The sequence below is a fragment of the Petromyzon marinus genome, chromosome 25 (genome assembly GCF_048934315.1).
Source record: "Petromyzon marinus isolate PM22_M1 ecotype Great Lakes invasive population chromosome 25, UKy_Petmar_22M1.pri1.0, whole genome shotgun sequence".
NCBI lineage: Eukaryota > Metazoa > Chordata > Hyperoartia > Petromyzontiformes > Petromyzontidae > Petromyzon > Petromyzon marinus.
In genome coordinates, this window is record NC_133691.1 from 12,733,922 (window position 1) to 12,759,986 (window position 26,065).

The 26,065-nt window shown below is 54.0% G+C and overlaps 1 protein-coding gene across 11 annotated transcripts; it reads right to left on the reverse strand.

Annotated features, from left to right (window-relative positions):
• Nucleotides 1–219: 219 nt before the first annotated feature.
• LOC116945730 (F-box only protein 31) lies at nt 220–24,429 on the reverse strand. Of its 11 annotated transcripts, none has more exons than XM_076069741.1 (15): nt 24,235–24,429; nt 18,891–18,962; nt 17,128–17,214; nt 13,119–13,195; nt 11,489–11,656; nt 10,629–10,667; nt 10,435–10,509; nt 10,189–10,298; nt 9,574–9,727; nt 8,889–9,321; nt 7,678–8,131; nt 2,571–7,468; nt 2,291–2,404; nt 1,801–2,194; nt 220–1,762 (listed from the first exon to the last, which is right to left on the reverse strand). In XM_076069741.1, exons 1-12 carry the CDS (start codon nt 24,395–24,397, stop codon nt 7,246–7,248), a joined length of 2,055 nt encoding a protein of 684 aa, XP_075925856.1. In that variant the 5' UTR covers nt 24,398–24,429; the 3' UTR covers nt 220–1,762; nt 1,801–2,194; nt 2,291–2,404; nt 2,571–7,245. The 11 variants fall into 11 exon arrangements, with proteins under 11 accessions (XP_075925856.1, XP_075925855.1, XP_075925854.1 ...); XM_076069740.1 differs by having other exon boundaries at nt 1,801–1,952; nt 2,043–2,404; XM_076069739.1 differs by having other exon boundaries at nt 1,801–1,971; nt 2,043–2,404.
• Nucleotides 24,430–26,065: the final 1,636 nt, after the last annotated feature.

Genomic DNA, 26,065 nt, shown 5'->3' on the forward strand with positions numbered 1-26,065 from the left:
AATTCATGGTCAAATCGCCCTGGGATGTGCTCCAACTGGTCAAAGAGCTCGCAAGCCAAGCCGAGTTGAGCCTGGGTCGTGTTTCGATGGTGCTTTCGCCGATTCGTCAAAGCGGCCGTTGTAGTCATCTTGACTTGAAGCTTTCGTGACTGCAGGAATCCATACTCGTTGATTCTTTCGGCGAAGTCACGTAGGAAGAAAATAAGATAAATCACGACGTTTGTGTTGCGCCCGAAAATGTTATTTATTTTATACCCACGTGACTTTACCGAAATAACACGTGTCGTTGTAGGCTACGGACTGCGGTACGGGGATGTGAACAGCAGAGGGCGGTAGTGCAGCAACATCCACTGTCCTCTGCTGAACTCCCCATCTGTCTGCTCCCCTCATTCACCAACGCGCACTGACAATCGCGGTCAAATAAGGTCAAACGACCCGCGTCCAGCAGTGGGTTTGATAAAGGGCGGTGCGTGTGCATGTTTAATACAGTCAAAAAAGTCGAGCTGTACTACAACTAAGCCATCGGGCCCTGTTCACACAGTGACTGCCCCAACCAATGACGGGGCAATTCTGCAGGGTGATTCTGCAGGGTGAACTGGTAACGAATGGGCACGTTTTGTTTACGTGACCAACTTTACTAATTGGCTGTGTCTGGCGGTGGCGGGTTTAACAAAACGTTTACATTTACGAGATCGAACCCACCCCCCCCCCTTAAAAAAACCCTTTCTAAGTGCGATTCCATTTTACAGACGCAAATATCTGCTCGATTGTTGCATTTCCCTCCCATCGTGTCTCCTTCCCCAAGCTCCCACGATAATAACCTGGCTCGGCTCAAGAAACCGTGTACTGCGGCACTCGTGTCTGACCACCACAGCACGCTGCCCGCCTCGCGCGTGGAGGCACTCTGGGGCCTGCGTGCCCAGCGACTTGTGTAGAACCAAGACACGCAGAACCAGCCGGTGTCGCGAGATCCCACACAGAGACGTCTCTGCTCCACCGCCCCCTGGCGACAGCCACCACCACCGCCGCCAGCAGCACCAGCATCGTTCCTTGACACATCATCCAGCCCCCCCACGGCAGGCAGGCCATGGAGCCACGCGCTTTGCAGGCTGCCCAACGGGGCGCTCTGTGGACGCTTTATTCAACAGAAATGCCACGCGCATTGTACATTCCAGCGGTGCGAGCGGGGGTGGCAGCGATGGCCCCCACAATTCCCCTGACCCTCCCCCTCCCCCCCAGTATGTTGTTTATATCGCGATCAACCCCATCCTATAGACCTCGCTGGATGATGCGCGTGGGACAACAACCCAGGTCTGTCTGTCAACGACGTCGGGGTGTGATTGGTGTGCCACAGGCCCTGTGGCAGAGCCGGTCCGCGTGCCGTAACCAATCTCACGATTCGCGGTCGCGACTGGGAGGATGTTTAGTTTTGCCCTCGCGATGATCGTGGATTCTTTCCGCAGTCTGCGGGTACTCGGGCGGACTGCCGACGCGTCTAAGAGACAGCGGGCTTCTTGCTGCGCGCGAGGTAGCAGCGCCAGTGTCCGCCAGGCGATCTTGCTCATCACCGGATCGTCAATTGCCTAATTGACGTCCTTCACGAGGAGACCAATGCTTCCTCAAACTTCACAACAGACACTCATGTCCCGGTGTCACAGAGATTATGTCGCGGTTACTTACTGGTGTGGCACTGCCGTGTTGCCGGTGTGTTAGTGGTGTGGTACCTGTGTACTAGTGTGGTACCTGTGTACTGGTGTGGTACCTGTGTACTTGTGTGGTACCTGTGTAATAGTGTGGTACCTGTGTACTTGTGTGGTACCTGTGTACTGGTGTGGTACCTGTGTACTGGTGTGGTACCTGTGTACTTGTGTGGTACCTGTGTACTAGTGTGGTACCTGTGTACTGGTGTGGTACCTGTGTACTTGTGTGGTACCTGTGTACTGGTGTGGTACCTGTGTACTGGTGTAGTACCTGTGTACTAGTGTGGTACCTGTGTACTGGTGCCTGTGTACTAGTGTGGTACCTGTGTACTGGTGTGGCACCTGTGTACTGGTGTGGTACCTGTGTACTAGTGTGGTACCTGTGTACTGGTGTGGTACCTGTGTACTAGTGTGGTACCTGTGTACTAGTGTGGTACCTGTGTACTGGTGTGGTACCTGTGTACTGGTGTGGTACCTGTGTACTGGTGTGGTACCTGTGTACTGGTGTGGTTACCTGTGTACTAGTGTGGTACCTGTGTACTAGTGTGGTACCTGTGTACCGGTGTGGTGCCTGTGTACCAGTGTGGTACCTGTGTACTTGTGTGGTACCTGTGTACTGGTGTGGTACCTGTGTTCTGGTGTGGTGCCTGTGTACTCGTGTGGTACCTGTGTACTGGTGTGGTACCTGTGTACTGGTGTGGTACCTGTGTACTAGTGTGGTGCCTGTGTACTAGTGTGTTACTGGTGTACTGGTGTGGTACCTGTGTACTGGTGTGGTACCTGTGTACTGGTTTGGTACCTGTGTACTAGTGTGGTACCTGTGTACTGGTGTGGTGCCTGTGTACTGGTGCCTGTGTACTAGTGTGGTACCTGTGTACTGGTGTGGTACCGGTGTACTGCTGTATACCGGTGTGGAACCAGCCTGGTACCTTGCCACCCATTGGGACTATCCCCACGGCCAAATGCAGGCGGACACCCAGCAGCCCAGCCAGGAGTGCCAGTGGCTGTCAATTAGGAGGTGCAAAGGTCACATAGATAGCTACACTCATTAATTACCATAATATAAATATACATACACAGTGCATTGTAAACGCTGCCAAGCTCACCCCCCTCCAGCCCCACTCCACACTCCACACCGCCGCCGAGCTGGAGAGACGCGCTTCACGGACGCGCGCCGCGCACGGCTACAAGAGACGGCCTCTCACAACCCGAGCTCACGGTCCCCGATTCTGCAGCTATCCCCCCCCCCCTCCACACAAAAAAAGTGTCGCACTTCCCTGGGTTTCTTTACTTGCCGTGCTGCTGCTGGTGCCGTCGAGCGGTATTGCTGGGGTCTTGGAAACGAGCGCCAGGGCCCCCGTGCGTCCTGCACGTTCATTCCCTTGTCACAAAACGCATCGGCCCTGCGACGTTCGTCCGCCCTGGCCTGCCGCCTCGGCGAGCCAGACGGCGTTATTCACCCGGCTCCTACCGTTGCGGTTACGTTCACTGGTGAACAGGGGGCGAAGTTTAAAAGCGGGAGTGCCGGGATGAAACGCTATTCATCCCGCAGGCCACGTCAACGGACTCGGTACACGCACACAAAGATTCCCCGTGCAATCTTGACAGACTGTCGGGACAAGTGCTGTTAGCAAGCGCCTATGAAGGTCGGCACAGCACACGAGGGGGTAGGTGGCCTGCATCGCGCCCGGCCGCCTTTGTCTCCCAAATGGCGATGTTACTCATTTGAGGCTGAGTCGACCTAGGGGAGGCCCAGGACCAGTTCAGATAATCGTCACCGATGTTGGCCATGAACGAGAATCCAAGTCGGGTCGTGGGGTTTAAAGTGCAGCATGCTAATTCCTACACGAACACTCCCCATATACACAAACACAGATATACACATACAGACCAATAATAATAGTAATACCCGCCAATCGTCATCACCACGGCGCCTATGCCAGGCCAGGTGCACTTTGAGGCCACGTGAAGTGTCGAAGGCTCGCTGACAGGTCATGGGACAGACCCAGGTGCCATGGGTTAACTGAAATCACTGGCAGATGCACCAGCTGTACCCCCTACTAGGGCTGAACGATTTTGAGAAACTATCTAACTGCGATTTTTCTGACAGATATTGCGATTTGCGACTTGATTTGCGATAACAAAAAATTAAGTCAGGCTTCAGTTCAATATTCATTGTGTAATCGATTTAAAACACGTGATGGAGCATTGCCGCATGATACCATCAAAATATGAACTGCTCTATATATTCTAATGCAAGGATGAGAACTTAAAATATATTAATTGCTTCCGACATGTATTTATTAAAATGTTTAATTGAAATAGAACAATCAAACATAGGACAATTGTTAAGTTAAATAAATAAAGTTTTAATAATAAAACAATTCCAATAGGACTTTCCTAATCGCAAAAAATCGCAGCCTTTGCGATTTACTAATCGCAACGTTTCAAATTTCGATTTGAAATCGATTAATCGTTCAGCCCTACCCCCTACTGTGCCAACTTGCTGCATTTTGTCTTCCCGGCGCTCCATTCATTGTTCTGAGCGTCACTCCTCTGCCCTCAGTTGTTGTTGAAAGGCGACTGCCTCCAACAACCCTGTAACATCATTTACGAGCCTCCTTCATAGAGGCCAACCTTGACACCGTTGGTACCAGTCTTTGGAAAGTCCACTCAGCTCCACATCCTCTCGTACTCCATCAGTCCATCTCTTCTGCAGCCCATGTCGTGCCCTGTTTTACCCTCTCTGGCCAAATGTAAGCTGCTTGGGCATGCGGTGGCAGGGCATGCAGGCTACATGACCCAGCCAACGTAGCATTGCCTGCCAGAGGAGCTAACTGATGGGAACATGTCCAGATCTTTCAAGGCGATGTGAGCTCCTCACACAATCCAGCCTGGTTAAACCCAGCATGGATCACAGGTAGGCCAGCCGGAATGTTTCTAACCAGCACAGATTAGAGGGGTCCACGTTTCACAAGCATAGAGAAGGGATGGCATGACTGTGGCCGAGAAGACCCGAAGCTTCCTGTGGGGTGACAGACCAGGTAGCTTCCACACAGCATTACGCAGCCAATGAAAATATAATGCCACCCGATTCGGAGTGAGACCTCTGCTGTCACACCGGAGCTGGTCATAAGCACACTGCCCAGGTATGGAAAACTTTCCACTCCCTCCACAACTGCTCTATCACCAATGGGGAGTTGAGGGGGTGGATCGTTAGGTGGCACAAAATACCCAGGCAAGTGCTTAGTTTTGGTGGGGCTGATGGTAGGACCTCACCTCTTAGTGGCACACTCCAGGTTCAGCAGCAGCGCCTCCAACTCCTCCTGTGAGTGAGCAGCAATCACCAAATCATCAGCATAACATGGTTGACCAATAGGGAGCCATCCCTCGACCGCACCTGGGCATCGATCAGCCTCCCACTGTATCTGTGCAATATGGAAATTCCTCCGATACAGCCATGGAAACATAAACAAATGTAGGAGCCAGAGGACATCCATGTCACACCACAAGGTGAACAGGGTGAGAGAATGGCTCCGACTCTTAAAGAGGGGGACCACCAGAGCATCCTTCCAATCCTATAGAACCCATCCTGTGGTCCAGACAGTTGTGATTATGCCATGTAGGGCAGTCTGCACATAGATGCCACCCTCCCTTAGCATTTCGCTTGGGATATTGTCTCTGCATGGTGCTTTTCCTGGTCTCAGACTCTGGATCGCCCCTCGTATTTCATACACAGATGCCACCTCAGCCAACCACTCAGAAAGGGTGGCTACTTCTGCCAATATTTGAAAGACGGCAGCCCTAGCAGGGTAGTCACCACCTTGCCCCATGATGTCTGGGCTGAGGGAATTCTCCTCCCCGAAGACCTCACAGAAATGCTCTGCAAACCTGCATACCTGTTTCTGGGGGTCGGAAGTCAGATCACTGTGCGTTCCCTTAAGGATGGTGATAGGTGAGGCACTGCAAGTAACTTTTTTGATATAATTAAATAGCGATTTGTGATTGCGGGCTGCTGAGGCAAATTCCATCTCCTCAGCAACGTGCCCACCACTCATCCATGCAGTGCCGCAAGGCTCTCCTAATCTCCATGTGAAGGTTGCGGTAAGCCTCCTCATTCTCCAATGTTGGATGTTGTCGACGACGGGAGTGGGCCAGGGTCTCTGGGTAGGTCTGGACTGCATACCCAATGCAGCCATTGCAGCTGCACGAACCACAGTCCTGAACCTCACCCATTTCCCCTTAGCATCAGAAGGAGAGGGGGGGCGATTCCAACCTCAGCTGCAAGTGATGTTGAAATTCTTGGTTGCAACTATCCTCAGCTAGCCGAGACTAGACCAATGTGGGTTTGAATGGGGTCTTCGATAGACACCCACCACCGGAGTGGACAAATAGCAGGCGCATCTTGCAGATGACAAGGCGATGGTCAGTGGGCAGATCAGCTCCACGGTAGGTCCTGGTGTCAAGGACTTGGGCCCGCATCCGCTGGTACCTGATTATATAGTCCAGCAGATGTTTTTGCTTGGAGCCAGCATACATCCATGATGTTGTGAGGATATGGCAATGCCGGAACAGTATTTTGTTAATTACAAGCCCATGGGCTGCACAGAAGTCGAGCAACCTCCTACCGTTATGATTGAGCTGATCTGGCCCATTCGTTCCGATCACTCCAACCCAGGTGTTTGTGTCATGACCCACTCGGGTCATGACGCAGACACCAACAGGACTCGAGGGGCCACTTTAGCTCGCACCTGGAACAAGAGGTTATAGAAGGACTCATCAGCCTTGTCTGCATCCCTCCACTGACGTTCATCTTCGGTGGGTCGAAAAGAACCACCACCACCACCACCATTCCTCGCCTCTTGTTGATTGGGAAGCGAGCCCACAGTAACCTGGGACTTACAGCTTCCCACACCTCACCGCCACGCTCCCACATCCCCTTCATTCTTTTGTTCAAAAGAAGTACCACTCCCTGTTGTTTGGCAGTTTCCTGCCCCGAGTGGAGAACTGTCCACCCCTCATGATGACTGGAGTCAGAACCGGTCCACCGGACCGCCTGTATTCCAGAGGTCCAGGCAGTACCAAGCCATCTTCCGACAGAGGAGTGGCAGCCTCTCCTCCGCAACGAGAGTCCGAACATTCCAAGTGGCCAATCGCAGTGTTCTCCTGTTCCTGGAGAAACCCCGAGAGGGGGGGGGGGGGGGGGGGGTTCAGTCTGGCTCTGCCAGATGGAGTTTGGCCAGAAGGCGTCATAAACGCCTTTTCCATACACACACACACACACGTGCTCGCATACTCACTGCCACATCCCCTCTGCTGAAACATCGTAGTATTGGAACAGGAACATTCTGAAAGTGCTGGTATGGTGGCGTGCCGTCGTACACTGGCACATTTACACCTCTGCTCCTGACATTTAACGGCTCGGGGCTCGTTCCGGCGAGAAGCACGGATGAAGGGGGGTGAGGGGGGGGGGGGGGCGTGCAGGAGGCCTGCTCCATCTCCTCCATGTCCGCGCGCGCCCCTCTCCTCCTCCACCCTCTGCCCATCATGCCGTCGCTGTCCTGAGCTCCTCAAGCATGGCCTCGAAGGCGGTGGCGGAGGGTGCACGCGCGTTCATCAGCCGCTCGTGCACACGGCTGTACAGGCTGAACGAGTTGAGCTCCACCCACAGGAAACCAAAGGTGTCGTCGTCGAATGCCACGAAGATCCCGGGCGTGCGCTGCGGGCTCGTGAAGCCGTGCCCCGCGACCAGCCCCGTCCCGTAGAACCTGCGGGAGAATGGCGCGGGCGTCACAGTCGTCAGCGGCGACGGCCTGTCGTTCGTTCTCGAAGCGCGCGGACGAGGCGCGCGGGCGAGGCGCAAATCGATCGCGAAGGCCGATGTCGCAGAGCGAAACACGAGCGGCAAACTGCGCGGCCGGGCGCGGCGGGCGCGGAGCGCGCGCGTGGCGGCACGGCGGCACGGCGGCACGCTCACCTGGCACGGCAGGTGCGTGGGTAGTCGGTCTGCCGCGGAATGATCCCCATTGGCAGGTGGAACTCCTCCAGGTGAGCCTCTCCACTCCCGACTCCTCCCTCCTCCTGCTTCTCTACCCCCGCAACCACCCCATCGGCCTCCCACTGTGCCCTCCCCGCCGCTACCCTCTCGGTCCCCTCCTCCTCCACCACGGGCCCGCTATCCGGCTGCCCACTCCGATCCTCGTCCAATCGCAGGGTCCCGCCACGTGCCCAGTCCCGCCGATCCCCAGAGTCGATTCCGCGGGGGGGCTCCGTCTCCCCGCGGGCGGTTCCGACGCCCACCCCACCCACCGCGCCCGCCTCGTAGTCGTCGAGCTGGTCCTCGACCCCCGCAGGCAGCGCCGGTGAGCCGTCTCGCCGAGGGGGGGCGTCTGGAGCGAGCCCCTCATGTCTCCCCTCCTCTGAGGGTCCTGCTGCTCCGGAGAAAAAAAAAAAAACATGCACGGAGAAAGGTGGACGGTGAGTCCGCAGCCGTTTGCCGCCTCCATGAGCGAGTGAACTTTTATTTTCAAACCAGATTAAATCAACCCCCGGTGCTGTGAGTTACATCACATTTTTTAAACAAATAGTACAACGAATCGGGTGTTAAACAACGAGTCCAAAATACGACAACAGAGGTATTTGGAATCTGGTGATTATTTTGTGGTTCGCGTCTAGAATGCAGAATTTGAAGCGATTCTTGTCTCCGTGGGGAATGGCTGCAAGGTGCGGAGTGACTGCGGGGCTACGTCGAGAGAGGCCCAACAGGAGGAGGGCGATTCGCCCAAACCTGGATTCACGTGCTTAGCCACTTCGTTGAGCCATCATTTGCGGCCAGGTCGTTTCTGAAAAAAGAAGCCAATACCTCAGTGGCCTTCACCTGGTAAGATAAAACATTGTTTAGTTTTATTTGTATATTTTTTTTCAAGTGACTTGTTTACCTTTCCTATACTTTGCACTCCGATTCTGTGTTTGCACTGTTTGTTGTTGTAACGTTCTGACCCGCCCCTACAGGACATCTGCGACAAAGAGCTTTGTAGCTCGTCGGATTGCTCCAGTCTAAATGCGTACCATTCTGATTCTGACTCTTGGAACAGGGCGGTGTCGCCCTGTCAATGCTATGCGGTGTATTCGCTTGAACGCGGCGCGGCTGAACACGGGGTCGCTCCCATGCGCGGCGTGTCTCGGCACCTTGCCGCGACGGCTCACTCTGCGCCACGGGGTCCTGTGGCCGCTCCCCCTCCTCCTGCCGCCGCCGCCGCTGCCACGGTGACGCCGGGCACGGTTGTGGCCGGGAACCCCGGCCAGCGTGGACGTTCCCATCGCAACTCGGCCGAGCATCTCCACCGCCCTCCGCAACCTCCGGCGCATCACCACCACCCTCCTCCTCCTCCTCTTCAGGCAAGTCTCCTCCTCCTGCTCCCTCGGGCTCTGCCTCTCCTCTGCCCGCCGCCGGTCTGCGCTCACCGGCCGTTGCCTCCCTCTCGCGCTCCCTCTCCCAGATGGAGTTGACGATGCGAGACAGCTCCTCGATGTTGGACTGCTGCTCAAGGCTGCTCGGCGCCAGCGGGAGGGACAGGTCTACATCAAGCGTGAGCTGGCCGGCCGGCACGTTGGGGTCGCCCTGGGGGGGACAGAGGTGGGGGGGGGGGGGGCACACACGAGGGTTCCGTGCGGAGGAGACGCGTGGACTACACAGGCACGGCCGTCCGATCTCCGGTCAGCTACAAGATTGCACTCGGTGGCTTCAAGATCCTCCACGGACTCGCCCCGACCTACCGCTCCGTTTCCTCCCCGCCACGCCCCCTCCTCCTTCTAAGGAGGAGACCTCTTGCCGCGTCTGGAGGCCCGGGCGCGCCGCCACGCAGCCACTCACCGTGATCTTGGTAACGCGCGCGCGCCGCCCGCACACACTCAGCATGACGATCTCCAGGCCGTGGCTCCCGTAGGCGCCCTTGAAGAGGCCGGGCGGCAGCGGCGCGTCGGGCCGCTCCGGAGGTAGGAAGATTCGCTTGTACGTGAGACAGTTGCTGCGGGGAAAACACACAAAGAAATGTATAATTGCACTGCCGGCTCGCCTCTGGCGGCAACCTCCTCCTCAACATGCGGCACAGCCCGCGGGCCCCAGGTTTGCGACCGATCTAGCCGCATGAGTGTGGCAGCAATCGGATGGTTTTAGTCGAAATGTTGCAGGTGACATCTGGCTTCATGCGTGTGTGCGGGAGTGCTCATCGTGATCGGCGAGCGCAGTGCCGCCGCGCGTTGCGTGGCGATCGTGTGTGCGCGGTCGTTGTGGGTGTTGTCGAGCGTGGGCGGTGCAAGGTGCACGCGCGGCCACGAGGGCATCGTGTTAGAGCAGTAACTGTGCCGGCGTGGCCACTGTGTCGTCTGGCGATCGAGCGTGCGCGACCTCCTTGTGCCAGCTGCGGTCATGGTGCCCTCCATCCCCTCACTCGGACTGGCTGTGCGCACCCTCCGTGCCCTCACTCACTCGTACTGGCTGGTGTAGATGAACTTCATGAGGATGAGCTCCTGCGTGTGCTCGATGAAGATCTCCTCCAGCGTCTTCCCCCACTCGTCCTGCAGCCACGTGCGGAACTCCTGTGGGGGTGGGGCAAACCAAACAGCACGCGGTGGCAGGGGGGGGGGAAGAGTTAATTGTGGTCTTGTTTGGGGGCGGCGGTGGTGGTGGTCAGTAGTTAGTGTTGGCAAGTGCAGAGGACTGCAAGATCCCCACCTCTTGCCGGCCGCCTGACATTCGGTGGAAGTCGGTCTGGATGCACTTGGTGGAAAATTCATCCTTTTTGTGAACCTGTGGTCATCGCACACACACGGCAGCATTCATCAGGCAAGCGCCGCTTGGTCCACGCAAGATTCGACGAACTGTCCGTCAGCGGTGGAAATGCGAATGTGGAAGTGCCAGCATGAAACCTTTTCGTCCGGCAGCCCATGTTCACTGCCGTTTCCTTTCTGCGGAAACATCGTGGTATACGATTGGGAACCGTTGCACGCATCCCGTGTGCATGTCTGGGTGTTCTGAGAAATGCTGGCTTGGCACATCTTCATACAGCGACCCATTGCTACCACTCGTCACTATGCACTCCAAAGAATCTATTTCTTTGTTTCTACACGCACACTGTGGTAGACAGAGCACCTCTAGTGGCCACGGGGATCATGCGATCCCATCGCATACAATGTCCTCGATATTCAAGGTGCACATCGTGACCTTACGAATCTTAATGTAACCGAATGGATGCACCCGCACGTGCCCTGTCCAGTTTTCCGGCTGGGACGGCTAACCCTGGCCCCGCTGAAAATCCGTGGTCTGCTTCGCGCCGTACAGGGATAACATTTTTCTTTATTGCTCACACAACCTCGTGGTTACTGTGCACAGGGTAATGCACTTGTAGACACGGAGCCATCGCATTCGCACCATTCAATCACCTGTCGATAGGAACGCAAGAGGGCCTTCATAAATCGGCGCAGTATCTATATGCGGGTGGATAATAACCCACGGGCCGTTGCCAATCCACTGCTGGATGAAGGCCTCCTTATGCTGCGTCCATCACGGGGGCGCTTTGCCATACTTCACCGGCCTCGGCGAGTGCCGATCAGTGAGAGTCCCAGGGCACCGTTTCGGCATCGCTCGCCACCTACGGTAGCTGCGGTTAGGGATCGAACCCGTGTCGCCGGATCCATGGCCCAGCGTGCGTCGTGCATCCGACAACCCGGGAGCCGGTGTCGGTGTCGGCGTCGCGCGGTAGCCCCGGCGGTGCGACGCGGCGACATACCCGGATGTACCCGCGGTGGGGGCCGCTGTGGCCGTACATGCACTCCACCTCCGCGCGGTGCCGCTCCCAGAGGTGCACGCGAAACAAGGGCTTGCGCCGCATGGGGTCGCGCACGCACGGGTCGTGCGGCGGCAGGTACATCCAGCCAAAGATGAACAGCCCATCCACCTGGCGCCAGCAGCGGTGGGGGCGGGGTGGCAGAGAGGGGGGGGGGCTGTGAGCGTGCGGGAAGCCGGCAGGGATGGAGCAGGACGGTGTGTGCCTGTTACACTGCGGACGTCCCGCCCACCGCTGCGTGTTCGGTGAATCGCCGAAATTCTCGATATCATTTTTATAACTACCCTTGTTGACCCGGGAGAGCCTCGCTCGTGACTTGTGAAAAATAGCTTCATGGCCCATTGGATTCCTCCAGTCGAAATAAAGACTCTGATTGTGAGTCTCTAGACCCTGGGTTCACCATGGTAAGTCTTCACAGTAGCGGCTGGTGATTGCTACTCATTATCTTCCATCATGAAATGTTTCAAATTTGACAAATGTAGACCGCGGCACCGCGACACAATGCCCTACCTCTTCTTCTAATGGCGTCACGGGATATCCACTGTGAAACACACCGCGGCGTTAACCAGGACGGCCTGCCTGATGTGAACCTCGAACCGCCGCCACATGCGGTGAGTGCGCTACCGCTGAGCCCCGTCAACGCCTCGGGTCACTAGTGGCTGCAGTGAACCAATGACATATACAACGTAACCCTGTCAATCGCCACTGCTGGATGAAGGCTCCCCCCCCCATACTAGTTAGCAAGGGCTGATGGGTGGGGTGGGGTGGGGGGGGTGTCACGACGTTTGCCGTGGCCGGAAACTAAACTCGCGTCGCTCGGTTCAGCGTGCAGCTCGCCAACCACTGTGCCACCGTTCCCCAAGTACGACGTAAAGGTATTGACAGGAACAGATTCTCACACGCGTTCACTTTAATCGAAGGATCAATGATGCATCATTACGCTCCTGCTGGTCAGCGCCGGAAGCAACAACCCCACCACCTCAACAGAGGCTGCATCACGGTCACTGAATTATTAACTGAGTGTGTGTACATGCACTGTGTGCGTGCGTGCGTGTGTGTGGGAAGCTTAGAGCCTGTGAAGAGCGGTGGGGCAGCGGTTAGTGCGCTACGAACCCGGTAACCCGAGTTCGATCCCCGTTCACGGCCTGGGCCTCCCCTAGGCCGACTCATTCTCAAATGAGTACCTGGTGCGGTGTATAAACATCGTCGGTGGGGAGATAAAGGCGGTCGGGCGTGGTGCTGGCCACCTACCACCTCACGTACCATGCCGGCATTTATAGGTGCCCGCGAACAACGCTTGCCCCAAAAGTCTGTTAAGGTTAGAGGGTGGGATCTTTGTGGTGAGCACTAGTGTAGTGGTTAGCGCACTGCACTATGAACCCGGTGAGTTCGATTCCCGCTCTTGACCAACAGTGGCGAATATTTGAACTGATCCTGGGCCTCCCCTAGGTCGAGTACCTGTAACGGTATTTATAATATATATTGGAAAGACAAAGGTGACTGAGCGTGGCTACATGGGGAGTCTTTGTGTCTGTCTGCCCTCGCCCGCCTGGCCGCCCGCCTGCTCCCTTACCACCACGTTGAGGAGGCCACCGTAGGGGCCGATGAGCGGCTGCCAGAGCCCCAGGATGTGTCGGTAGGGGTGCAGCACTGCACACGTGCACCACACACAGCGCCCACAAATTATTAGCAAAGTACCTTGACTAGGAAAACACACAGCAATGGGGCCGCCTGCCCCCACCACTGCAAAAAAGCTGAGCAGGACCCTGCTGAAAAAGTCTTGAGACTCGGGTTGCCACCTGTCTGGATTCCACCCGGACAGGCCGGGAATTGCTGAATGTGTTTAGGTGTCAGGAGTTGACTAGTGCAGAGATCAAGTGGCGTTGCAGAGATCTAGTGGCATTGTAGAGATCTAGTGGCATTACAGAGATCTAGTGGCAATGTAGAGATATATTGGCACTGCAGATGTCTAGTGGCATTGTACAGACCTAGTGGCATTGTAGAGATGTAGTGCCACTGTAGAGATCTAGTGGCATCGTAGAGATATATTGGCATTGCAGATGTCTAGTGGCATTGTAGAGACCTAGTGGCATTGTAGAGATGTAGTGGCATTACAGAGATCTAGTGGCATTGCAGAGATGTAGTGACATTGCAGAGTTGTATTGACATTGCAGATATCTAGCGGTGTTGCAGAGACCTAGTGGCGTTGTAGATATGTAGTGGCATTGCACAGATCTAGTGGCATTGCAGAGCTCTAGTGGAATTGTACATATTTGGCGGCATTGCAGAGATCTAGCGGCATTACAAAGATCTAGGGCGGGGCAGAGAGCTAGGGCATTGCAGGTATATAGTGGCATTTCATTGACCTGGTGCTAACTGAGCAATGCATCCAGGTTTGGTGAACAGTGGAAGAGGTGACAATCCTGGTCTTGAGATTCGGCGACACCTCTCCGATTTAACAAGCACCATGTAAAACTAAACTATTAACTTTTATTATTTTACCAGATAAGGCCCACTGAACTATATGGCTCTTTTCATAAGCGACCTGGCCGCAAATGACATCTGAACAAAGTGACTTATCGCGTGCAAATTTCTAGCAACCAAATACTCTAAACGCATTTGGAGGGAAAAATCGGAGGACCCGGAGAAAAAAAAACGCGACCACAGGGAGAGAGAGAGAGAGACACGCAAGCCCCAAATATAAAGGGGTCAGGATCGGGATCGAACCCACGACCTCCGGTATACCAGGTGAGGTAGTTAATATCTTGAATGTAAACAGAGTACCGACGTGCCGTACGGCGTGTGAGCGACATCACGGACACCGCCGAGTGGCGAAGCCACGTCCGGTGCGCTCGCCACGGTGCGAAGGGAAGGGTTCGATCCCCACAGCAAGTGCGGCACGAGTAGACGGATGGGGCGCTGCTAAACGCACGAAAGTGACGTGAGGAATGCTGCTTAGCTGCTGCTGGCCGACTTTCCCGGGGCCGTGGGAATGTCGGCACATCAGGTCGCACACATTACTTTTTACTGCGGCGCTGCAACCTGCAGCGCCTAAAAGTTACGAACTTTATGCCGCCTTAAACAGGGTCAGCCACCTGTTCCGGACAGTCCGGGTTTGACCCAAGACGGTCAAGGATTTGGCGCCTGCAGTTTGTGTGGCAGCAGGAATTGACCTGTACTGAAATCTGGTACTGGTATTTTGCTGTGTTGAACTTAATTGCAGTAAACTGCGCAGTTTTGATAACAGACCTCGGCTGACTGAGAAACGATTGGGTTCGTTGGGTCTGCGACGGAGAAGGTGGCGAAGCTAGTTCTAGACAACGGCTCACAATGATGTAGTCACCCAAGGCCACGTCTCAGGCTTCCGCAGTGTCTGCTAGGGCTACAGTCTCCAGCCTGGCTGTCAGGTTCCCTTGCCTTTTGTTCTCTTCAGTCCTTTTAAATTAGCACTAATCCCATCCACCGTCTTGCTCATGTGTGTGTGCACTGGTAGGAGAGAGGGGGGCGGATGACGCCGTTTGCCAAAGGTCACTGAGCTCCTGTGAGCTGACGTACAGCCCCCCCCCTCCCCCCCCCAAGACAATGGGCAGCACTGCAGGCCAACTGTGGACTAGCAGAGGCCTTTCTGTAGTCACAAAATAAAAACATGCATCCCCTTTATATTTTAACAAGAACACGCCTCGTTCGATTGAGGTGTGAAGGCCGGGGCTGTGGTGGTTAACAGGGTGGCTACAGACAGCTGAGCACCCGTGCTCGGAGGCTTCTCGAGACGAGGTGGCCCTGGCAGAGGGAATTTGGTGTGGGTGGGGTGGGTAGGGGGGGGGTGGTCAGGGACAGATGGGGGCAGCTTCCGGGTCCCCTGCAGAGTCCAGAGGCAAACTAATGGGGAACAGCAGGGAGCCGGCAGGGTGACTCACCCGGCCACGACTCAGCACCACTCCACAACAAAAGCGTCTGCGCAAGAGACCACAGTGGCGGCTGGGACGTGGGGGGTGGGGATCATTTTTTTGGAGTCGTCCCCTAATGGGAGGGACACTATCGCGCCACGGGCCGCTCTTTGCACGGAGGGGGGGGGTGGGGGACATGCGGGGAGAGATGAATGCAGACTCGGGGCGGGGAGCGAGCTCGTGTTTGTGTACGCGCCCCTAACGAGGAGCCGCTGCTGCGGCTGTGCGCGCGCAAACAAAGCAGCGGCGGCGGCGGTGGCGGTGGCAGCAGCGGGCGCCTGTGAGGTGCGGCCGCGGAATGCATTAATTGGACGCGGCTCCAGCAACCGGCAACACATTTTCCAAGCGGCAAGAGCCACGTGTGCTCATGCCGACGTTGAAGCCATTCCCTACCGACATGAGAATACATCCTTAACATTTATTTACACTTATAATGTACTCATTTATCCAGGAGAGCCACACTGAGTCACAGGAGACTGTTTCAGGAGGGTTCCCGGCACATATTTTGTTTGTTACCAGATACCTTCAAAATAAATTACACATGTGCACCACAGTTAATATTATTTCTGGTCAAAAGTCAGAACGATTTCCTGCTCATCTCCCATTCACAGCCCTGAGCCAGTGGTGGAAGTTCCACGTTCCTTTGGCCAAGTCTATCGATAGGACAACCACTGTTAACTTTTCCACAAAGCGGTGCTCACTTTGTCTACTGGATTATTTCTCGCTTGTGTCGGTAAATCTAAGGACAACGCGCTGCACGACCGCTCCTGCCTCATACCCAACCCACCAGTGGCTGGAATCGCCGAGCAGGAAAGCACCAAGGGAAATGCTTTGGCAGGGAGTGTTAGGCGGCGGCCAAAGGGTCCATCATGCACGGGGCGAGCGGAGCTGTCTCGGTGGAAAACAAAGCATACGGCACTGCACACAAAGCCAAAGATCCCCAATTAAAGCCTACAACGCACCGTTGGAGCAAGTGCTATTAGTGAGCACCGATTAAGACAGCACGGCACACGAGAGGGTGGGTGGCCAGCACCACGCCTGGCCACCTTGGTATCCGCAGTGCTGATGTTAACACACCGCACCGCGTACTCACTTAATGAGACCTAGGGGAGGGCCCAAGACCAGGTCACATTTTCATCAACGATGATGGCCGTGAGCGAGAATCGAACTCGGGTTCGTAGCACAGCGCGCTTACCACTGCGCCACCGCCCCCTCCACACACGTACACACAAAGATACAAAGATCCCCCGTATAGCCTCAACAGACTGTAGGGGCAAGTGCTGTTAGCGAGCACCTATGAAGGCCGGAACGGTACACGAGGGGGTGGGTGGCCAGCACCACGCCCGACCGCCGTTGTCTCCCCAGTGGCAATGTTTACACACCGCACCAGGTACTCATTTGAGGCTGAGTCGACCTAGGGGAGGCCCGGGACCGGTTCAGATAATCGTCACTGGTGTTGGCCGTGAGCGGGAATCGAACCCGGGTCGCCAGGTTCACAGCGCAGCGCGCTAACCGCTACACTACCGCTCCCCACAACACGTACACACACACACGCGCACACACACACGCACACACACGTGCGCACGCAAGGAGGTGGGGGCATGCGTGGGGAGTAGAAAGCACACGGGTACCTACAATGCACATAGATATCCCTGTAGACCATGTTTTCGTACTCTGGGAGCAGTTTCATGTACTTCCCTGACTTGACTCTGGGGTTTACACCTACGTGGTGGGCAAAAACAGCACAACGGCAGGAATCCATGTGCGACCCGAGCGACGCGTAGAGGCGCACAGCCGCCTCGGTGTCTGCTGCGGAGAAGGCTGGGCGACTCGGCGTGGCAGGCGGGAGCCCTTTCAGAGCGGAGCGGCAGGCGTCTCGAGCTCCAGGTTCGCCCCGCAATCTGCTTGCGATGCAATTACGCGTTGCGATGTGTTTACGCCGTGCCCGCGGGCCGCTCGGCGTGCCCGAGTGTCTTCCAGCGTTAGCCCCCAAACGATCGCTCGCCAAACTGTGGAACGGTCGCAAGTGCCGTGAACGCAGCGGCATGGCGTGGTTGGCACGGGCCGTGGTAATCGGAATTAAATGCTCCCCACTTCCTCTCCACCCTGTACAATCCCCCCCCCCTCCCCCCTCCTTTTTAGCCCGGCGCCTTGGCCCCCCTGGGGCATAGAATCCTGCATTGTTGCACCGCCTGCACACTTGCTAGCTGCGCAACTGCACAAATGGCACGGCGCGTGCTGTATATGCCCTGCACGCGGATGCTGTGACACGAATGACAATCAGTCTCCGTTTCCCGGCCTAATCGTGGCAGAACGGTTTTGGAATGGTCACGATGAGAAAACGACTTATTTCCTTGGAATACTTTGTGATGGGGCATCGTTGCATTTGCGACACGCACACACACAGATGCCCGCACTCCGCTCCAGCAACGTCCATGTTTGCACAGGGCAACCCTCCCCTATTCACGCTAATACGGGGGGGGTCACCTTTGCGAAGAGTAACGATCTCTATTGTGAATAGCTAAGTGCTTAAGATTGTGTAACCGTAGAAGCATCCACCCAAAACTGTTTATATGTTTACCGGGTAAAGCCCACTGAGCTATGTAGCTCTTTTTCAGAAGCGACCTGGCCACAAATGATAGCTCAACGAAGTGGCTTACCACGTGGAAAATGATAGCAGCCAATTTACTCTAAACGCGTGGTGATGTGAATTCTAAATGTGCAGGGAAAAACCAGAGGAACCCGGAGAAAAATTCACACGAGCACGGGGAGAACATACAAACTCCAAATATGCAGGCACCAGGGTCGGGATCGAACCCACGACCTCCTGTATACCAAGCGAAGTAGTTAACATCTCCTAGCCACCGTGGCACCAGATATGTGAATCAGGTGAAATGCCCGCTTATTTATTTAGTAGTTTTGGTAGTTTTCTCTTTTCATATTTCTACAATAACAGAGGAGACTGCAGTGTTAAAAAAGCGAATGCTCGGATTTGCGGTTCCGGTACTGGAGGTGCGAACATACGACTGCTGTCCGCGCCGCCACCGTGCGGCCACGGGAGAGAGGCGGTCACCGCGACCCACGCCATCAACCCACGCCGCCGCTCTGCGACCATGTGGGCAGCAGATGTGTGTCCATGTGGGTAGGGCGTGGGCGTGAGGTGCAACGGGCAAGAGGGAACGCGGCGGCGTGTGGGCATGAGTAAAGGATGGTCCGGGAGTGAATGAGGAGGGGGACAGCGAGCAACGGCGAGTGAGGAGGGCTGGGGTGAGAGCGCTCGCAGCGGGCACCGTGTGTCCATGACTGGAGTGAGAAGCAGAATGTGCGGGTGAGGGAGCAGAGAGCGGTCCGGGTATGAGTGAGCGAGGCGCAGGGTGTGAGTGCGTGAGATCACCCACGTTTGATGTAGAGGTCGCGGAACGCCATCCCCGTCGCCTCCATGGCGTGCAGGTCCTCTTGCACGCCATACTCTGTGACAAGCGGCACAACGTGCCGGTGGGCCGGCAGCTGGCGCTACAGCCGGCGACACAGTTGGTGCCCTCACGACAACTGAATTCTCTACCGCAGGCTCTTCTATCGTGGTTAGTGCAGCTCATGCTGCAGCTAGTTCGACAGCTTGTGCTACAGCTGATAGCTATAGCTGGCGGTTCAGCTGCTCCACTGCACTCCATCCAGGTTTTTGTGGTTCAGACGTGTAGCGATCCATTGGCTAACATCCAATTGTATTTTTTTCCTTCCGAAATTGGCATAGATTTGTACGCGTAAACGTCATTCTTTTTCGTTGCGTATGTTGTAATGGTTTCACATGAACCGTCTCCCGCCACTAGAGGCCGCTATATTCAAAACGTAACATTAACAAAAATCTTGAAATCGTGACAACTCACTGAATCGCACCATACGCGGATTGTGACAACTCCTGTGCGATCCATAGTTTTACATCTGACCATGTCACTTGACAGTGCAAACTGGGGAGAGCGGAACTTGTTTTATTTGGAAACAATAAGAAAAAGACCTACGCCATTGACAGCATTATCACGAAAATAATAGCCCTTTAGTGTATTTATTTGAAAACAAGAGTCGCTGAGCACGGCCCCAGAGGCCCAAAAGCGTCAAGTGGCCAAAATTGCATTGTGGATTCAATTGAAAATAACAACACAGGGTTTTCAGTGGCACCGAGAGAGAACACATAATTCCGCATTTCGATCGACCGGGCTACCTTGGGAAAAGAACCTACCCAATGGAAAATGTGGTCCGACGGCTGAAGGCCAGTCTTCCAAAACATCAGCCTTTCCATTCTTTTGTGGCAGTAAAAACGCGACTATTTGTATGTATGTTGAACTTCTTTCGCACGATATGGTGCGAACTGTGATAATTGGTTGCCTATGTACGGTGCAAAAGACGTTCAACATACATACAAGGATAACATACAAAACACAAAAAGCAGTTCTAATGAAATGTTTTCTATCAACATTTAGAAGTGCATAGCCCCAGTGGCTTCCGAATATCGGGAGAGCGTTCCAGACGGCCGCAAAAGCACATCTGAAAGCACGCGATGCGGTGACCGTCTTGGTTCGACGTTTAGCCAAAAGGCGCCGCGAGGATAACCGGAGTTTGCGTGACGGTTTATGCTGCCTGACGAGATCAGCAAGCTATTGTGGTTTATTTGTGGCAAGCACTTTGTGTGTGAGGAGCGCGGCCTTTATAAATCGTGCAATAACCTGTTAACTCCTTGCATGTGTGTGCGGGGTGCAGGGAACAAAATCTGACGAATTCCACCACCCACAGGCCACGCACAGCCGCATTCACAGTGAACCCAACGACACACGCACGCAACTACAGGGGACTCCTCTGCCTATGAACATTCGACTTACGATCTTTCAGAGATACGAACAAACCTGTCCGAATATCCAGTTGCCTGTTCGGACCGAAAGTCGTAAGTTCAACCGCCGCGCAATCGACGGCAGTGGCGGCATCTACATCTGCAGAACGTGAAGAACCAGTGGCATCTATAGTGAGGGAAAAAAGTATTTGATCCCCTGCTGATTTTGTACGTTTACCCACTGACAAAGAAATGATCAGTCTATAATTTTAATGGTAGGTTTATTTGAACAGTGAGAGACAGAATAACAACACAAATCCGGAAAAAACGCATGTCTAAAATTTTATAAATTGATTTGAATTTTAATGAGGGAAATAAGTATTTGACCCCTCTGCAAAACATGACTTAGTACTTGGTGGCAAAACCCTTGTTGGCAATCACAGAGGTTTCTTGTAGTTGGCCACCAGGTTTGCACACATCTCAGGAGGGATTTTGTCCCAATCTTCTTTGCAGATCTTCTCCAAGTCATTAAGATTTTGAGGCTGACGTTTGGCAACTCGAACCTTCAGCTCCCTGCACAGATTTTCTATGGGATTAAGGTCTGGAGACTGGCTAGGCCACTCCAGGACCTTAATGTGCTTCTTCTTGAGCCACTCCTTTGTTGCCTTGGCCGTGTGTTTTGGGTCATAATCATGCTGGAATACCCATCCACGACCCGTTTTCAATGCCCTGGCTGAGGGAAAGAGGTTCTCACCCAAAATTTGACAATAAATGGTCCCGTCCATCGTCCCTTTGATACAGTGAAGTTGTCCTGTCCCCTTAGCAGAAAAACACCCACAAAGCATAATGTTTCCATCTCCATGTTTGACGGTGGGGATGGTGTTCGTGGGGTCATAGGCAGCATTCCTCCTCCTCCAAACACGGCGAGTTGAGTAGATGCCAAAGAGCTCCATTTTGGTCTCATCTGACCACAACACTTTCACCCAGTTGTCCTCTGAATCATTCAGATGTTCATTGGCAAACTTCAGACGGGCATGTATATGTGCTTTCTTGAGCAGGGGGACCTTGCGGTCGCTGCAGGATTTCAGTCCTTCATGGCGTAGTGTGTTACCAATTGTTTCCTTGGTGACTATGGTCCCAGCTGCCTTGAGATCATTGACAAGATCCTCCCGTGTAGTTCTGGGCTGATTCCTCACCGTTCTCATGATCATTGCAACTTCAAGAGGTGAGATCTTGCATGGAGCCCCAGGCCGAGGGAGATTGACAGTTCTTTTGTGTTTCTTCCATTTGTGAATAATCACACCAACTGTTGTCACCTTCTCACCAAGCTGCTTGGCAATGGTCTTGTAGCCCATTCCAGCCTTGTGTAGGTCTATAATCTTGTCCCTGACATCCTTGGAGAGCTCTTTGGTCTTGGCCATGGTGGAGAGTTTGGAATCTGATTGATTGATTGCTTCTGTGGACAGGCATCTTTTATACAGGTAACAAGCTGAGATTAGGAGCACTCCCTTTAAGAGTGTGCTCCTAATCTCAGATCGTCACCTGTATAAAAGACACCTGGGAGCCAGAAATCTTTCTGATTGAGAGGGGGTCAAATACTTATTTCCCTCATTAAAATGCAAATGAATTTATAACATTTTTGACATGCGTTTTTCTGTATTTTTTTGTTGTTATTCTGTCTCTCACTGTTCAAATAAACCTACCATTAAAATTATAGACTGATCATTTCTTTACTCGTTGGTTCTATTGGGTAAAGTCACGTAGGTGAAAATAAAATAACAAAAAATCACGACGTTTCGGCCACAACACAAGCGGCCTTCATCAGGTGAAGGGACGAGACTGTCTGGAGGACAGCGCTGGAATTGATCATTTCTTTGTCAGTGGGCAAACGTACAAAATCAGCAGGGAATCAAATACTTGTTTCCCTCACTGTACATCTGCAGAACGTGAAGAACCAGTGGCATCTACGTCTACAGAACGTGAAGAACCAGTGGCCTCTAAGTCTACAGGAGATTATACAACTTGTAACGCCATTCCCCGTGTTCAGTGTACACGCCGTACAACGTGTTTGGAATCGACAGGGGTAAAGTTGGACTTAGGGGCCGTCCATAAATGACGTCAGGCACCTGAGGGGAGGGGGGGGTCAGACATTTGTGACGATGTGTGATGAGGGGGGGGTTGAGAAATGTGACGTCACATCAAAATGCGCAACTTTAAATAAATATAGACAACACGTTCTACTTAATTAAAGACTTTTTAATAAATGTTTTCTCCTACAACATCAGAGTGCAGCGCCACATTAAATACGCACTCCAATGACAATAGTTCAAAGCGATTTGAAGCAGTTTCAAAACGGAAATATAGTTTTGGGGGTAGGGGCAGAGCTTTGTGACGTCAAATTTGAGGCGGGGGGTCTGACTTTTTGTGACGCCTTGTGACGCCGTGTGACGAGGAGGGGGGGGCGGGTCTAAAATCGTAAAAAAAAATCGCGTGACGTCTTTGCGGACGGCCCCTTACAAAGAAATCGACTTACGAACAGACCTCCGGAACCTAACTCGTTCGTAAGTAGAGGAGTCCCTGTACACACACACACTCGAATCTAAACCCCCAACTCTGGAGCACCTTTCGCCACGCGCGCTCCTCTGTACTCTCGGACTCCCGTGCCCAAGTCCAGGCTCGAGACTCCCCCTGCAACCCCTGGGACCCGCTTGCCCACCTGGCGGCTGACCTCTTTCTCGTGCAACGTCTTGAGATGCAGTTTTACATTTAGGCGTCAGGAAGACTCCAACGTGTTGTCATTCTCGATCGCATCTTTCTTCATAGCGGAGGTGTGCGTTTTGTTTGATGTCTTTAGTCACAGCCCGCACTTACCCATTAGCACGGTTGGCTACGTACGGCGCGAAAGAAGTTCAACATGCACACATATCCAGCTCTTATGGGTCTCTGTTATCGCCTCGCTGTATTTCGATGGCTTTGTATGTTGTGTTTTATGAGGGCGGTCTAATGCTCATTTAAATGTTAATTCCACCACTTGTGACGCAATGCAGTAATTTCATCTGGTAAGGCCCATTGAGCTTAACAGCAGCGTGGCAAGAACGACGGGAGTTAACTCAAGTAGCAACTTAATATCACACAACGGTATGACTCTACATCATCGCTCTTTCCATGAAATACAAATTGTTCGATTTGCATCTTTGCCTGCCACGATCCAACTTTATTTTGATTGGCCGTGTGTCGGATGGTAACACTTGAAACTCGTAATACCCACACGATCTAACCCAAAAGTAAAACAATGTGAATCGTGATGGTTATTATGTTTTATGAACTCTATTCCTGAAATCTCAGTGACGCTGTTCCAACCCAAGGGGCTTGGATCCATTCCTGTACTGTACACAATGACGACGGTCTGGCACGCCGCCGCTGCAGTGGTCTCGCCCACTGCTCAAGTCAACATTAGCACCCCCCCCTACAGAGGGAATGGTCTCGCCCATCCTCACCCCCTTCCTGCGTCAATGAACTCGCGGCAACATCTCCCGCAGACTCTGGAAGGGAAGCAGGCGAGACCATTCACCAGCGGGGGGGGGGGGGGGAGAAATGACATTTACTCTTGATTTTAATCTCGATTTGAAGCTTTCGTGACTGCAGGAATCCATACTCTCTGTCTTGTTGTCGCTTGTGTTGCGACCGAAACGTCGTGTTTTCTTTTATTATTATTATTATTTATATCTACGTGACTTTACCGAAAGAACCAGAGAGTAATGACATTTACTTTTAGGGTCAAGTGTGAATGGTCTCGCTCACATCCCTCGAGGTTTAATGGTCTCGTCAGGTTCGTGCAGAGCGGGGCTGAGGGGCGGGGCTAGTGGAGATGACGGTGGAGGGGGGGAATGGGGGGTGTGAGGGGGCGGGGTTGTCTCCGCTACCTTCCTCGCAGCGGCGGCGCCACACGGAGTCGGTTAAGGCAACGCGGCGCAGCGCGCGGCACGAAGCCGCCACGGCGGGGAGGCAGCGGCCGGGCAGCAGCCCCACGACGTGAACCAGCAGCTCCGGGGGAAGCCTCAGCAAGGGAGCGTCACTCCCCGCCATCTTCACGCGAGCCCCGCCCCTTACCCCCTCCCCCCCTCCCTGCACCCCGAGAGCCCCGCCCCTTCACCGTAGCTACGCCTTCGACGGACCGGCACCTCGTTCGGCTCCGCCCCCTAGCGCGGCGCCACTTGGCCATTAGGAACGCGCGACACTGAGCGAGAATCGTGCGCGCGCCAACATTGAGGCATGCCATTAGACGGCCGTGGTGTGACGTCGAACACGGGCGCTGGTGAGAGGGGGCGGATCTGGAAGAGACTATTTTTTTTGGGGGGGGGGTTGGGGGGTGGTCGGAATATTACGTTTTGTGTTTTCGCCCGCCTTATGGACGCGGTGTTTATCAAGGGAGGTAGATCTCGGAAAAAAAATGAGTGTGAGGTTTTTTTTTAGAGAAGGGTGATGTTTAAAATGTGGAGGGCGTTACAGAGTGTATTGCACCTTCCCCCCCCGTGGGCGCGCCTCTTGGTACATTCCGTGCGGGGGAATCCCCCCGGCGCTGTGGTCACGTGGGGCACCCGGGTGAAAGGGGGGCGGGGCCCTTCGCATGACCCCATGTGCTTCGAGATGATCCCTCCGATCACCGTCACGAGCCGTGGTCAATCCACTGCTGGATGAGTCTAATCAACCACAGTCTACGCACGGGCTCACTTCTTCATCGCTCCATCTCCGAGGTGGACGTTCTTCTTTGGGGACGTGTTGAATCCCTTGGCTGCCCCTCCTGTTATATAAATCTTGACCATCGTCCCCGCTAGGTATGACGTGTCCTGCTGGCCCAAGGCCATTCGCCTGCTCTTACGGTGCCAGCAACGCGTGCACGTTCTCTCATCCACGCGCTCCCCCTTCCTCCTTTGTGTTGCGCTGCACAGTAATTTCAGTGGCGTATCGCTTGCGTATTTGCGCACGTTTCCTTTTTTCATATTTGCCTCGTTCGTAGGAAATTAAAGACGCAAACTACCACCGCGATGTGATTGTGGTCACGCAAGCCAAACTATGGGCCGTACAGTAAACAGATGTACAGATACGTAGATACATCGAGATTGTGGTCATGAAATCCGAACCACGCGCCATTCCTTACACCACTGTAAATCTGCGCGCCTTCAACTGAGGAGGAACAGCAGAACGACGCGCACTCTCTCTCTCCTGAAGCCCTGCCGTCGTAACGAGCGGCAGGCCTCAAGACATTATTTGCATCCTCCAGACCATCTTGCTGCTGCTGCTGCCGCCGCCGCCAGTGGCCACGTGTCTGAGCCAGAAGTCGGCAGCCTCCTCCCCCGTTAGTTGGCGCCCAATTTCTTAAATTTCCAGCAACAACGCGAACTCCGCTTGGAAGCGCGCACGTAGTGAGAATAAGCCAACGACACTGCTCTAAAATTAATATATAGTCTCATTTACCGCACTGAGCAAAGGCCCAAAAAGGTCAAGCCAGCAACAAACGGCAAAATTAAATTTGAACCAAACACGTGTGCGTTTAACACGTGTCTTGCATTGAACAATGCTTGAGAAAACTCAAAAAATATTTCCATACACTGCAAATCGTCAGACGTTTCGGACAATGGCTCTTCCTTGCCCGAAGCATCCTGCACGTTTTGTAAACCAGGTTGCACATCTCAGGCTAGGCAAGAATGCATTCTTCATGAACATCATCATCATCCACACTCGGGAGCCCACGCG

What these genes read in the sequence shown, in the direction of transcription:
- LOC116945730 (XM_076069741.1), bottom strand. Translation starts at nt 24,397, where the DNA reads ATGGCGGGGAGTGACGCTCCCTTGCTGAGGCTTCCCCCGGAGCTGCTG. An exon ending in CAGGGATATCTATGTGCATT is followed by an intron (nt 13,196 to 17,127) that starts GTAGGTACCCGT and finishes GCACGTGTGCAG; the next exon opens with TGCTGCACCCCTACCGACAC. An exon ending in CCCACCGCGGGTACATCCGG is followed by an intron (nt 10,668 to 11,488) that starts GTATGTCGCCGC and finishes ATGTTTCCGCAG; the next exon opens with AAAGGAAACGGCAGTGAACA.